Source organism: Pediculus humanus, genomic scaffold (assembly GCF_000006295.1).
Source record: "Pediculus humanus corporis 1103172108286 genomic scaffold, whole genome shotgun sequence".
NCBI lineage: Eukaryota > Metazoa > Arthropoda > Insecta > Psocodea > Pediculidae > Pediculus > Pediculus humanus.
This window is the reverse complement of record NW_002987855.1, coordinates 36817-51095: the sequence shown is the minus strand read 5'-3', so window position 1 is coordinate 51095 and position 14279 is coordinate 36817. Positions and strand designations below refer to the sequence as shown.

Sequence of the window (14279 nt, the reverse complement as noted above, 5' to 3'; positions counted from 1 at the left end):
ATAAAATTTAGGTATTAATAAGAGTTGTGAAAATTAAATAGTTTAATTTAAATAATGTAAAATAATAAGTTTAAAAATTATCACCATAATAAAAATCAATAAATAGAAAAAGTATAAGTTTGTCCTTGTCTTGATTTAAATAAGAAAAATAAATTTAATCCTAAATTAATTTTGAATAATATAAAGTTGAGAAATGCTTTTATTTAAACAAAAAAAAAAAAAGCTTTACCAAAAAATGATATTTTTACCTCTTAACTGGTTTTAATATCCATAGAGTAAAAATATAAATAACGGAAATCGTAATCTTTCTTAAATAAGCTTGAAGCAAAATAATAAAAAAAGCGCGGGATTTTGATTTATGTACACAAAATGGCTTTAGGAAAAGAAAATATTAATGATTTTGATGAATACGTAAGAAAAAAAATAAGGAAATTATTTGATTTTGCTCAAAAACAGCACGGTCATCACAAAATAATTGAAAAGTGCAGAAAATTGCAAAAGAAATGTGTAAGAAAATGAGTAAACTTTTACACACACTTTACTTTTTGACATTTTGTTTGTGTCAAATATAAGGTTTTAAATGTTTGCTTTTATTTTAGAATTCAGAGTTTGATGAATTATTTTTAAAAGAGTTTACAAATGCTATTAGGTTTACTTTTATTTATCCAGAAAAGTTAGGAGTGGATAATATTCTTTCTTTTGTATCCAAATATGTCACAACCACATATATTCCTAATGAAGAAAATGATATTTTAGATAGCACAGTTGATGAAACTTCTCCTTTCATCAGTGAAATTTTAACATTTTTATGTAAAGTTAGTATCGACTCTAAACTCTTTTAGTTCTCTTTTAGTTTTCTAAAGTTTTTATTTTGAAATTCTTAAATATAAATCAATATTTTAGACACATGGAGCAGCTTTAGTCGATGCTCGTTTAAGGTGCATGCAACTCTTAACTAAAATTCTTTCTGGAATGCCTGAAAACTCATTAATAAGTGATGAAATATGGATGAAACTAAAAGAAGCTGTATTGTCAAGATTACAAGACAAAAATTCAGGAGTACGAGCTCAGGCTGTGCTCAGTGCGAGAATGTTGCAAGACCCAAAAAATCCTGATTGTGAAGTTATTAAAGGTCTTTTAAGCATTATATTTATTACATAACAAAACATTTTTTTAATTGTTAATATCATATTTACTTATAACTTCCTTTACAGCTCTTATTTTTCATTTTAATGATCCAAGTCCTGCTGTTAGAAGAGCTGTTACTTCTTCGATAGCTTTAAATAAAATAACAATAGCTCATCTACTGGCTAGAACTAGAGATATCAGTGATAATGTTCGAAGAAATGCATATTTAGTATTTTCAAAAATTAAGTGTTTAAATTTAACCATCAAATATAGAATAACAATTTTAGAAAGAGGTCTTCAAGATAGATCAGGTAATATTTTAAAATCTTTATTAGGATTTATCGATTAGAATAAAAAAAATTTTTCAATTAATTTTTTCAGATATGGTTCGAAAATGTGTAGAACAATATGTTGTCATTAATTGGTATGAAAATTTTAATAGGGATGTTATTAAATTTTTAAAAGCTTTAGATGTGGTTAACTGCTCTGAAGTTGCAATTAAAACTATCGAAGCTCTATTAAAGTTAGTACATTTTAATTTTTTGTATAACATCTTAGACTATTTTTTATAAGTAATTATCTTTATATGTGTGATTATCACTTTTTTTTTTTTAATTACTTCAGAACTCAGCCATTAGAAGACTTAATTAAACAATTAAAATTAACAGAAGAAACTAAACTAATTTCGGAAGAAAACTTATCTCCTGAAGTAGTTTTATTTTGGAGATGTTTAGCTCTTTCTTTTTTAAAAGATGGAAAAGAAGATGAATTAGAATCGATAACTCCAAATTTGACAATTCTTTGCAATTTTATCAGAAGGTAAATTTTTTATTTTTTTTTAGGTTTTTTTCATGCTGTTGAGCACTTTGAAATTATTATTTCAGGTTTTATTTGTCGAAAGAAAAAAATGAAACTCAAACGGAAGATGAAAAATGGGCAGAAATTCAAAATAAAGAAATTTTAATGCATTTGATTCAATTAGTAAAAGTTTATGATTTTAGTGATGAAATGGGAAGGTAATTATTATTTTAACTCGTTTTTATTGATTTTTGAAATGAAAACTTAAATTTTTTATATGAAAAAACCTTTTTTTTTGTAACAGGTTAAAATTGAAAGAATTAATTATTGATATATTGATTGGGCCAAAAATTCAAAAAAATATAATAAAAGCACTTGTAGAATTATTAACACTTGTAATTCCAAACAAAGAATCATTTATTCAAGAATTAACTGAAGTTATTTCGGAAATTCGTCAACCTCTTAGAACGATTGTAACTGAAATTTCACAAAAAGACAAAATGGAAAGAAATTTAAAAGTAATTGAAAGAAAATTTTTCTCGTTTTTTAAATTAAAAAATTCTAATTTAAATTCTAATTTTTAGATATCCGATTTAAAAATTTTATTAAACGATTTACAAGAGAGAGAATATAATGCGGTTAAAGATAAAAATTATTCGGAAGCTCAATTGCTTAAAGAACAAATAGAATCTACTAAAAATGAATTAAAAGAAATCGAAGAAAAACCCACGACTTTAACTCATGAGGTTCGAATTATTACATTCACTCATTGGTTGTTTTTTTTTTTTTAAATAAAATTCTAATCGTAAATGATTTCGTAGGTAAACGAAGAAAAAAATGATCCCGTAACACTTTGTAATTGTCTTTCAATCTTGATTGAAATGATTAAAAATAGTAATGTAAGGGTTGAAACCCCTCAATTGCTTGCATTAAGAGAAAATTTTTTAAATCAGTGCATGGCGAGCAGAGATTTATTAACCCAATCGTTAGCCATCGAAGCTTCCGCACAATACAGCATATTAAATAAAGAATTTGCAAAACAAAGTTTTATTAGATTTTTATTAATGGTAAGCGAAATTATTAATTAAAATCAAAAAGGGTTTCCCATAATTGAATTCGTAAATGTTGATTCGATTATTATTTATAGATATCAGAAGATGGTGATAATGAAATATGCATTCCATCATTAAAAGGAGTTTTTGACATAATACAAACGCACGGTTTAAACCCGCTTGAGGAATTACAATTCGATAATAGTAAATTATTTTAAAAATAATTTTCACGAAAATTAATATAAATTTCATAAATACTTTTTTTCGTTAAAAATTTTTGTTTTATTTAAAAATTAGAAAAAAGCGGCGACGAAAACTGTTCACTGAGCGAAAAAAGTAATAATTCGAATGGGGATTCAATTTGGTTGAATGAATTGAATGAATCATTTTCCGAAATGACATGTTTGAAAAATTTAACTGCTTTGTTATCCTGCGAAAAGGTATCGACACTATTTGGTTTTTTTTTTTTTTTTTTTTTAAAGTTACGTTTAAACGTTTTAATAATTAAATTTTTATTTTTATAGAATGATTTATTAAAAAGAGTTGCTTACGAGGGTCTTTGTAAACTTTTACTCACCGGAATTATTTATTCGCCTACAATACTAAGTAAAATAATAATAAAAGGCTTCAGTCCGATCATAGGTAAAAAAAAAAAAAAAAAAAAAAAATTTCCACCGTTTTATTTTATCAACATGGTTGCATAAAAGGTTCTCTATTTCAGATTGCGAATCCGAAGATTACATTCGTCAAACGTTTGTCGTTTTTTTTCCAATTTTTGCATCCAACACTCCTCGAAGTCAAGAAATGATTGAAATGGTTTTCATTCCAACATTAAAAGCCATCGAGAGTTCTCCGTTAGGTTCACCGGAATCCGATATTAATTTAAAAGATGTCGTCGCTTTTCTCGTTGATCACACGAAACCAGAAATTAATAAATTTACCGAAAAAGTAATTAATTTGCTTTATGGCCGATCGTTTGACGTCATATTTGAATTGTTCCCCGATTTCTTTTAGACGTTACACGTTCATAATAATTTGAGCCTATCTCTTTGCCACGAAATCTATAAAAATTTACAAGACGAAGAAGAATCGACTGCTCTTATGCACATTTATTTCAAAGCACTTAATCTCCTCCAAATATCAATCGAAAGCGAAAATTTTTATCAACAATTACAAACCATAACAAAAAAAATGGAAGAGGTAAAAAATTTAAAAAAAAAAAAAAAGTTAAATTTGTTAAATAAAATGATTTCTTGCAATAATTACATTTCGAAATTTCAGGCCTTAACCGATTCATATTCTCTACGAGCTTTGGCAACATTTAAAAAAAATTTAATTAAAAAACGTAGTAGTTTGGATGTGGTTTCATCTGTGGAAAATACATTGGCGACAACGAGAAATTCAAGGGCATCGTCCAGATTACAAAGCAAAAAAGATTTTACTATTTTATCATTGGATAAACCCTCATCCGAATCAACCATAATAAATTCTAAAGTATTTTAAAAAAAAAAAATTTTTTTATTTTTTTTTTTTTCTAATTTAATTCAAACTTACCTCGTATGATTTGATTTCAGGTGAGAGAATCGTCAAATCGTATCGCCGATGAAACGTCATCATCCGATAGTGCGGATACATTAAATTCACCAAAAAGAAATAAAAGCAGTCGAGTATTTGTACCTGAAAGTCCAGAAATTGAATCGGATTAAAAATGGAAAAAAATTTTTTTAAATATTTTGTCGTTGTTAGTAAATAAAATTTGATTTTTATTTTAATGATTTCGTTTATACCCAGAAAAATTTACAATTATTTATTAAATATTTGTATTTTATCGATCATCTTGTTTTGATGGCGGTCGAGTTGCGCGTTTTCGATTTCATATCATAATAATAACACGATAACAAAACGTAACAATATGTTGCCTTCCCGCGTAGTTTTCTCGTTTTATTTATTTATATTAGTCGATTGTAATAAAGATGAGGTTGTTTATAAATTTCAAGAATTTTTTTACAAAGGGAATTCGAAAAATGTGAGTTTAAATAGAAATAAAGAAAAACCTTAAGATCGATTAAATATTATTTTATCATCATCATCATCATCCAATCGGATTGTTTCGCGTCTTTGAAAAGGACGTTTAAGATTTTAATCCGTACGAAAATTTAATTTTTTGTTTGTTTTTTAGGAAATAGCATTTAGAGAATTTGAATCCGCGTGCGAACAAAATCCGGATTGTATGTCAAAAATGGGACCAGAAAGATTTTCATGCGTGAGAAAATGCATATCTCCATCGTGTCATCAAGATCTTTACGGTGATGATCCTTTGGAAGAAGGTGAAATTGACGTGAGATTAAATTCGTTCAAAGGTTGTTTCACGCAAAGATTAAACAGGCCGAGACAGTGAACGAACAAACATAAAAAAAAAACTATACGGGAACTAAATGGAAACGCACCCAAAATAAAATAATCTATCGATGACTCGTTTTAACTTTATAGAGCTCAAAAATAATAAATATTCAACAGCAGCATTCAAGTACCCATCAAATTAAATATATAAAAAGAACGAGTAAAGATTTATAATTATCAAGAGGTTGTTTTAATATATCGTCAAATATATATCGTTATCATTTTATTGTTATCAATTAGTTTTATTAATGTATTTTAAATGTTATTCATTTTTTTTACAATAAATTTTTTTAAATATATATATTAAAAATTTTTTTTTAATCATTCGATTCGAAATAATTAGTAAACTTATCGTATAAATCCCTCGAGTTATCGAATTTATTTAAATGTTCTAGAACGTTATCAAAAGTTTTCTTATATATATTTCCATATATTTTTCTTTTCGATTGATATTCGTTTAATTTAATATTATTTCGTTCCAACCAAACGAATAAAAAATTTTTCATGTTTTCCGATTTATTTAAACGAGGTAAATGATAATTAATAACTTCTGTTAAAAGTGGATCCGTCATTAATTCTAAATTATTATAATTTAAATCTTTTGTATTATCGAGAAGAAGAAATGATTTAAGACAAAGCCAACATTTTTCCGATATGTTATTAAAATTCTGCAATAATTAAATAAAAAATTTAATCGATAATTACAAAATGGGAAAAAGAAAAAACATTATTACTAATACCTGAATGCATAAATTTTCTACTTCGAAAAATAAAATTTCAATTAAATTTAAATTTATTTCTTCCAATGTGAAAAAAACCGAATGAAAATTCGTCGATATAATTTCGTTTAAAAAATCAAGACAAACATTTAAAACTTGGAAATTTTTTTTCTCTAATATTTTCAATAACGAATCCCCGCGAAATTTTATTTTTTTTTTCAATTTCTAACAAAAAGAAAATTTTTTCCTCTTTATTTAATAATCGCTTTTCCAACGACAAAATTTATTAATTTGACTCACTTCCTCTTCCGTTGTTTTAATTTGATTACCGTTTTTCCAAAAAATTGTCAATAATTTTAAACTTATCGTTATTATTTCAACAATATTTGAATCCATTCCGCTCGTTATTATTTTTTCAACGAATTCAACGTTACGTAAAAATGTTTCAATAACTAATCATTATTATTAAATTATTATAATTTGTTGTTGATATTAAAAAAAAAAAAAAAAAAAAAAAAAACTAAATTTAACCTCTTATATCGTCCATTTCAATTCCCAATTTCAATAATGAATAAGTTAATGTAAAACATGGTAAAATTGTTATCAAATCCGATTTGATAAAAACTTGTGACAAAAGGGATGAAATTCTTATTATTGTAACGATATCAAAACAACATTTGGGACTTTTTAAACTGCTTAATTCTATTACGTAATCCACATTTTTAGCTATAAAAAAAAAACAAATTTTCCCGGATAAAATTATTATTACGTTTAAGGAAAAAACTTTAGGAAAAATACGTACCTGAAGTTAAATCCGATATGTATTTACCCAACATTTGTGGTAAAATAAACCAAATATTTCCTGTTAAATTTTCATATTCACCCTCTGATAATATAGAATGTAATGTTGAATATGCCAAATCTAATACTTGTCCGGAATCATTTTGTAAAACGTCCTTAAAATTAATAATAATAATTATTTTTTAAATCACAATAAGGTTTAAAATGAGAAAAAAAAAAAAAAAACAGGGAAAAAGGTTTTAACGTACCAAAATTGCAAATCTAACATCCGATGATTTTTTAATTAATTCTTCCAATTCTTTACAATCTGATGTTTTATTCAAAAGCCAAAGACGAATCTACAAAAAAAAAAAAAATTATAATTTAATTGTTTGTTTTTATAATAAATTCCTTCAATTAAATAATAAAACCAACAATTTTTAATTGAAGTACCGAACCGATTTCGCAAGAAAATGCCCAATAAAGTATGGCGGGATGATGAGTGTATGACAATGACAAATCATTTTGAATTTCTAGAGCAAATATTATTTTATTTTTTGCTTCGATATCATTTTCACTACGATTGTAATAATCAGATGATAATTGTGACATCTGAAATAATAATAATGATTTGAATTAAATATTAAAAATATAATAAATATAAAAAAAAATAAAATGAAAAAAACTTACAACGAAAATAAACCATATGATTTTAATTAAAAATGGCGAAGTTTCAAAACCTTTCGATACGTTTATGAATGTCACAATGGAGGGATATATAATTTTGATTGTATTTTGACTAAAAAACAAAAAAATTTTTAATTATTTTTTAAATACATATGTGTAGAATTTCATGATTTATAATAACCTTTTAGCCGTTATGCAATAAAAGTAGAGATAAATCAAAATGGAAATTTTACAAATGTGAGGACAATGTGGACTAATTAAAACTTGTAGCCATTTTGAACCATCCAATGGAAGTTTTGAAAATCCGTTATAAATTTCTTTTTGAAAATTATCCACTCCTTCTATTTCGATTTTACTTATCATGAGTACGTCTTCGGATAAATTTATAATTACGTATGAAAGTACAAGGACTCCAAGTTTACGAATGTGCAAACAATGTCTGTACATGAAAAAAAAAACAAAAATATATATTTATTAACGTTGGGAAAATTTGTCTAAAATTACTTTTGAAATTTTTTTTTTTTACTTTTTCCAAAAAAAACTTACTCCACGTTTGAAGAAAGAGTAATTATTCGTGATAAAAATTGTAAAAATCCTTTTTCGCACAATCCATGAGTCAGATAAGTTTTATCAGTAGATATTTCATCTTTGTAAACATATAATAATAATTGAAAAATATTATCAACAAACAATAATTTTTTCGAATCATTTTCTATTTGGGATAAAGGCATGACCTGAAATAAAAGTTAATAAGATTAAATTATTAATAAATAAGTAATAATAATGATTATTGTTGTTTTAATGATACGTCTAAATAAGGGATTCCCACGTTGATTAGAAATTTTTTTATATTTTCAATTAAATTATTTTTAACTTGTTCATATTTTTTGGAATAATTTTCCTCCACATCAGAATTATTTAATATAATTAATCTGCAATATTAAAAATTATATAATTTTTTTTTTTATTCAATGCTAGTCTTTAACAAAAGATAGTTTTTTTTTATACTTTAAAACAGAGTGACAAAGAAATTCATAAAGAAAAAATAAATCGTCTTTTATTGGATGTTCCAAATAAAAAAATTCATCTATTATACTCATCCACGAAAGTAAATTTTCCATGATAATTTCAAAATTTGAATAATTTAATACGGACGAATTTAAATTTATTATATTTAAAATAATACATCCGATTTGATATTTATTTTGTACGTTTGTAAATCCACTTTTGAGTAATTCTGGAAGTGCATTCAAAATACTTTCTAGAGTTTTTGTTTCTGGATTAATATTGTACATATTATACCTTTAATTAAATAATTTTAATGTAAAATTTCTTTTTTAAAATTAAAATTTTTGCAATTTTTTAACTTACCCTTGAGTGATTAACACTAGTAAATTAATACATTGACTTAATATAGAATGTTGATTGGAATCTTTAAGTAAAAAATGTGCAGATCTAACAAGAGATTCAATCACAAACCAAGAATGTTTTTGAATAAAAAATTCTGAATGTTGAATTAAATGTTCTAAACAATAATGAACAGCACTAAAATCAAATATACAATACTTTTAAGTTTAAATAAATAGATAAATTATTAAGTTAATAATTATTAAAATTTATTATTACCTGCAAACAACATTGTCAAATGGTTTAATGACGTCACATAAAAACTCAGCAATGTCTGAAGTTATTAAGTAAACCAATGTATTTTCCTCATTTAAATAAACTTTAATTTTTTCTATTGATTGAATTATTTGCTTTTTATCTCCAGATAACAGCATTAATTTTATTTCTCGTACATCTGATGACATTGCATTATTGGTGCAATTTGGCGAATCCTCAATAGAACTTATAGAATCCGAATCCATTTTTTGAAAAATAAAACGAAAAAACTAATACCTAATAGCCTTTTAATGTTATTAATACAAAATACTCCCTTTTTTTTAAAATAAAACGATGTCACAAATGGTAAATTTAGTATTTTAACTAATAAATTAAAAAAAACACTCAATTCGTTAAATAACGTTTTTTTTCTTTTGAAAAATTCTTTAAAGATGGAGAAATTGATTATTACTCTATGATTTTTTAAAAACTATTTAGCGTAGTTTTTTAAACTGATTGATTAAACTATGAGCATTTAAAATAGTTATTAAAATCATGTTATGTAATAATTACTCAATATAAAGGTTTTAATGTATAATTTCTCCTGTTTAAATAAAAAATTAACAATGTTTAAGGATTAAAAAAAAAGGTTTAAAGAAAAAACAATAATTAACTCATTTAAAAATATTTAATATTCTAACCTTTCAAAATTTACAATCTTAATCAATGATCAATCACTTCACAGTATTAATTATATATGAACTTATTTCCTTTATTACAATACTATTAATTTAAGGCGAAAAGAAAAAAAGAAAAAAAAATTACTTTGGAAAAAAAAAAAAAAATTTAATTTCGAGTAAAATATTTATTAAATAATTTCTAAATAAAGTTTGGCTACTTAACAATTTCTAGCTGATGGAATCATTGTCCTAATTTACAAAGCTGAAAAAAAAATTATAATTTTTTATAAAATATTAAATTATAAAAAAAAAACATTAACCAAGAATTAACTATAGTAATATTCACAACTTAACCGAAAAAATAATAAAAGAAAAGAATCGTAGTTTACTTTTGTTTTCAAATAAATATATTTTTTAAATAAGTTAGAACAAAATAAAATCGAATAATTTCATTAAATCAATTGTTATGGCATTAGAATATTTTTATTTGGATTCAATATTTTATTTAAGGTTTTTGCATGCATTACTCTTCTTGTTTAAATAATTTAGACATTTTTTTTCTATTTTTTTTTTTAATTTTTTTGAAAAGGATCATTCACAATTTGTTACTTTACTCCTGAAATTGAAGGAAATGCTCATGCCTAAAGCAATCAAGTATAATAAAAAAAAAACTTTTAAATTACTGACTTATTGAATTATCTTACCGTGACTGGCTTTACATTGTCTTAAAGCCTCATTGAAACCTTCACATAAAGTCAAATCAGATTGGTTTTGGGCACATTGCAAGAATTGCTTGATTTCCCAAGCGCATGCTCCAGTTGGTTCAGTTGGGCCACCTTGCATTGCTTGTTGTGGTTGCTGTTGTTGTTGGGCCTGAACATCATGAGATGATCCACCACTGAAGGCTCCTGTTAATGCACTTCCTACGGTATGACCCTGAGTAGAAAACAAGAAACATTATTTAAATTTTGAAAACTACTATGTTAAATATACATGTGTATACAAATGAAGAAAATAAGTTTTTATATTTTGACTGCCACATACAACAGCTGTTCCAGCTGCCACACCAGCAGCTGTAGCACCAAAAGTTCTCATCATTCCAGGTTGCTGATGTTTCACGATTACTACTTTCTCCTGCTGCCTTGGAACAGTTTGAGGAGGTGGTCGAGCGGGAGCAGCAGGAGCAGCAGACCTGAAAAAAAAATATTTGACTAGTATTTACTTACATTGCTGATCTACAGCTACACACAGCAGTGGCAGCCATCTGCTTGAACAAAGACGGCTGCTGAGTTTGTTGCATCATAGCTGGAGCTGGAGCTGGAGCTGCAGGTGCAGGTGCAGGTGGAGGTGCAGGGCGCCTCATTGGCATTGTTGATGCCGATCTGAAATAAATAAATTTTTATTATAGAGGAGAAATGCTTATTTAAACAAAAAAAAAAAAAAATTCTTATTTTAATATCGCATCATGGCAGCCAAAGACTGACCTGCCTTAAAATACAATTCAGTTTACATATATAAAAACAAAAAAAAAAGTATTTACCTAGACGGTGGAGAAGCACTTCTACCCCGACGTGGCATTTTCAATTATTAAACAAATAAATTTAAATTATTAATTAAAAATTATCACTTGTGAAATATCACAATCACACACTTAGCACAAATAACAAGAAAATGAAATGTAAAATGTCTATCGTCTGCTAGTGAATGCGTCATAATCTCTCATTGGATATTAACATTAATCACGTGATAGCATAATTCATTTTATATCTATGACATTTTTTTTTAATTTGAAATTTCCCATAATTAATGAAAATAAAATTTTTAATAATACATACTTCGCATTGATTAGAATTACAATTAATAGACACAAACAAGCATTAAGACAGAGTTAATAAAAAAAAATACTGACAATCTAATTTACTCGATTACAAATAAATAAATATATCAAATAACTTGAATTACGTTTCGTCGTCAATACTTAAAAATGAGAGTTTTTAAAAAAAGTTAAATTTTTGTTTGTACTCTTTGAACTTAATGAAAAAGTAAATAATTAATTAATAATTTTTTTAAAAAAACGAAATCTTATTTAATCTTATAACTCGACGGAATAAAAAATTACAACATTAAATAATTTACCCATAACTTCTAGCAGGGGGTCTGCTAGGTGATTTTCTAGATCCTCCTCTTTGAGACATTTTATAATATGAAAAATAAAAAAAAAAAAAAATTTGAGAAATAAATTTTACAAAAAATTTAGAATTTTAAAAATAAATGGCCAATAAAATTTTTGTAAACAAACAAGAGCATTTTAAATCATTTGTTTATTTTTTTTTTACTCTTTGATATTTTCAAACTTTTATTATAAGTTTTTTTTTTTATCAACAAATTCTTGACAAAAAAAATTTTTTTTTTTTTTTTTAAAAAGTACTAAATACTTGTTTTCATGCTTAAAAATTTGCTAAAATTTCCAGGTTTAACCAAATAGTTTTTCCCATGTCAGAAATAATAAAGTATGTTTTTCACAGTAGGGTGGCTATTCATTAAAACATGACAAAAAATTGTATTGTGCCATTTATTTTATAAAAATTGCAACAAACAAGTGCTTCGTTTTTATTTTCCTTTTTCTTTCATGCTATCGCATGTATTCTTTATCTTTTCTTTTGATTAGAACATTGTTCTTTTTTATGCAAAGAATAAAAGAAAACTACTTATTTGCTCTAAAAGTAAAAGATGGCGTCTCTTTTTTTTTTTCCTTGGTGCAAAAATATATTTTTTTATATGATTTGACACCAATAAAATAAAATAAAAAATAAATTATTACTATTATTATTTTTCAAAAATAATATATTGGACATATTGGCATTTATCAAAAAAAAAAATTTTTGAATTATCAAGTCGTGGAATTAGAACGACTCGGAATTAGTTTAAATAAACTCCTAAAGATGGCAGTCAAATCAAAAAGTGTCTTTAAAAAACAAAGTAATGATACGTCAATTATCTGGGCGGTCGTTTTCTGCCATGGTGGGCAAAACTATGGAAGAGAGGGTAAGATAATTGTTAGAAACAAAACAAAAAATATATGAAATAATTGGGTAGACGAAGGTAAAACAACTCAAGTGGGAGGTAAAATCAACTTAAAAAAAAGCACATAAAACTGTTTTATTAAATTTTTTTTTTTTTTACTCACAAAACATCAAAAATTTATATATAAAAAAAAAAAAGGAAAAGGAAAAGGAAAAGGGAGAAAAAGAAAGAAAAAATTATTTTTTTTTTTTTTAGTTACAATTAGGTTGTTTGATTGTCGATCCGGTATCGAATTTTTTCTTTGTCGGTTTTATTTATTTTCATAGAGTGTATACGTTCTTTCGATCGATCAATGGCGGTTATAATAACAAAAAAAATAACCAAAAAAAAGTGTTTACGCGTATTACCCTAATACACGAGGATATTTATTTCTAAATCCCGTTTTATTGCCCATAATAAATGGATAAAAAAAATTCGTTACTCAACGAGGGTATAATAATCATCGCGGTTTTTGTGTGATGAAAAAATTTGTTTTTTTGCATCATTGATTTTTTATTAAAAAAAAAAAAAAAACGTTTATTTTTTATGTATAATATATAAATCGATATCGATTATCAAATTCGAATAATAATAATAAAAATAAGTAAATAAAAAATGAGAGAAATTATTGGTGAGTAAATGTAATTTATAAAAAAAAAAAAAAATATTTGCATCACAAATGAATGATAATCGGTCGGTCGATCGATCGTTTCCACCGCCATCTAAAATTGTTTTGTTTTTTGAAATTTCAAATGGCGGAACGTTCGTTTTCCGTCGGACTTTTTTCTAATGCTTTTAAATTTAAATTTCTATTTTCTTTCTTTTAAAAATAAATTAAATTTTATTTAATTATTTATTTTAATGATTTATCCCGGCCGAATATAATAAAACAAACATTCAAACAATCATTTTTATTTTATTTTTTTGATATTAATTTTAACAAATAATTAACGGTTTTTTTTAAAACAAAATGTTTTGTAAGTGATGACGACACGAAAAAAATTATTAAATATTATTTTTTGATTAAATTAACTCCGGCATAGAATTTAAAATGTAAAAAACAAAAAAACAAAAAAATTTAACGAGTTGCAAAAAGAAAAAGCAATTAATATTCGTTGTTGTTGTTGTTGTTATGTAATTAAATTACCCGCCATTTTAATAATCAATACTACCAACAACATAAATAAATTTGCCATTCGAAAAAAAAAGAAAATACACAACTCTCACGTATTAGACATTGAAATAAATCAAAATTATTTATTTATTTTTATTTTTATTTTTTATCTTATTTTTTTATAATTTACAATTTTGTTTTTTGTTTTTTTTTTTAAACACAAATATAAATAAATAAAAAATAAATGAATATTTAA

At 24.9% G+C, this 14279-nt stretch overlaps 5 protein-coding genes across 5 annotated transcripts in view; 2 read left to right on the top strand and 3 right to left on the bottom strand.

The window, feature by feature from the left end:
* The window catches only part of Phum_PHUM527890 (uncharacterized protein), a gene marked incomplete at both ends in the record, with an annotated part of 2202 nt that extends 2100 nt beyond the window's left edge, over positions 1–102 (top strand). The window contains one exon of the mRNA XM_002431376.1: positions 70–102. Within this exon, the coding sequence (XP_002431421.1) occupies positions 70–102 (33 nt within the window). The remainder of the gene's footprint in view (positions 1–69) is intronic.
* Positions 103–369: 267 nt separating this feature from the next.
* Phum_PHUM527880 (Condensin complex subunit, putative) lies at positions 370–5376 on the top strand (the record flags this gene model as incomplete). Its single annotated transcript, XM_002431375.1, has 20 exons — positions 370–507; positions 600–815; positions 904–1132; positions 1215–1439; positions 1510–1651; positions 1753–1947; positions 2013–2144; positions 2231–2444; positions 2511–2672; positions 2748–2993; positions 3074–3182; positions 3276–3418; positions 3461–3472; positions 3503–3620; positions 3700–3926; positions 3993–4178; positions 4260–4472; positions 4553–4661; positions 4910–5004; positions 5158–5376. 20 exons carry the CDS (start codon positions 370–372, stop codon positions 5374–5376), a joined length of 3330 nt encoding a protein of 1109 aa, XP_002431420.1.
* A 976-nt stretch (positions 5377–6352) lies between these two features.
* On the bottom strand, positions 6353–8295 carry Phum_PHUM527870 (uncharacterized protein; the record flags this gene model as incomplete). Its single annotated transcript, XM_002431374.1, has 7 exons — positions 6353–6549; positions 6629–6823; positions 6900–7025; positions 7143–7236; positions 7331–7489; positions 7829–8003; positions 8111–8295. 7 exons carry the CDS (start codon positions 8293–8295, stop codon positions 6353–6355), a joined length of 1131 nt encoding a protein of 376 aa, XP_002431419.1.
* A 243-nt stretch (positions 8296–8538) lies between these two features.
* Phum_PHUM527860 (uncharacterized protein) lies at positions 8539–9432 on the bottom strand (the record flags this gene model as incomplete). Its single annotated transcript, XM_002431373.1, has 3 exons — positions 8539–8840; positions 8973–9109; positions 9236–9432. The coding sequence occupies 3 exons, from the start codon at positions 9430–9432 to the stop codon at positions 8539–8541; spliced, it is 636 nt and encodes a 211-aa protein (XP_002431418.1).
* A 1101-nt stretch (positions 9433–10533) lies between these two features.
* Positions 10534–11424, bottom strand: Phum_PHUM527850 (coiled-coil-helix-coiled-coil-helix domain-containing protein, putative; the record flags this gene model as incomplete). The annotated part of the gene is made up of 4 exons (XM_002431372.1): positions 10534–10782; positions 10891–10953; positions 11096–11228; positions 11387–11424. 4 exons carry the CDS (start codon positions 11422–11424, stop codon positions 10534–10536), a joined length of 483 nt encoding a protein of 160 aa, XP_002431417.1.
* Positions 11425–14279: the final 2855 nt, after the last annotated feature.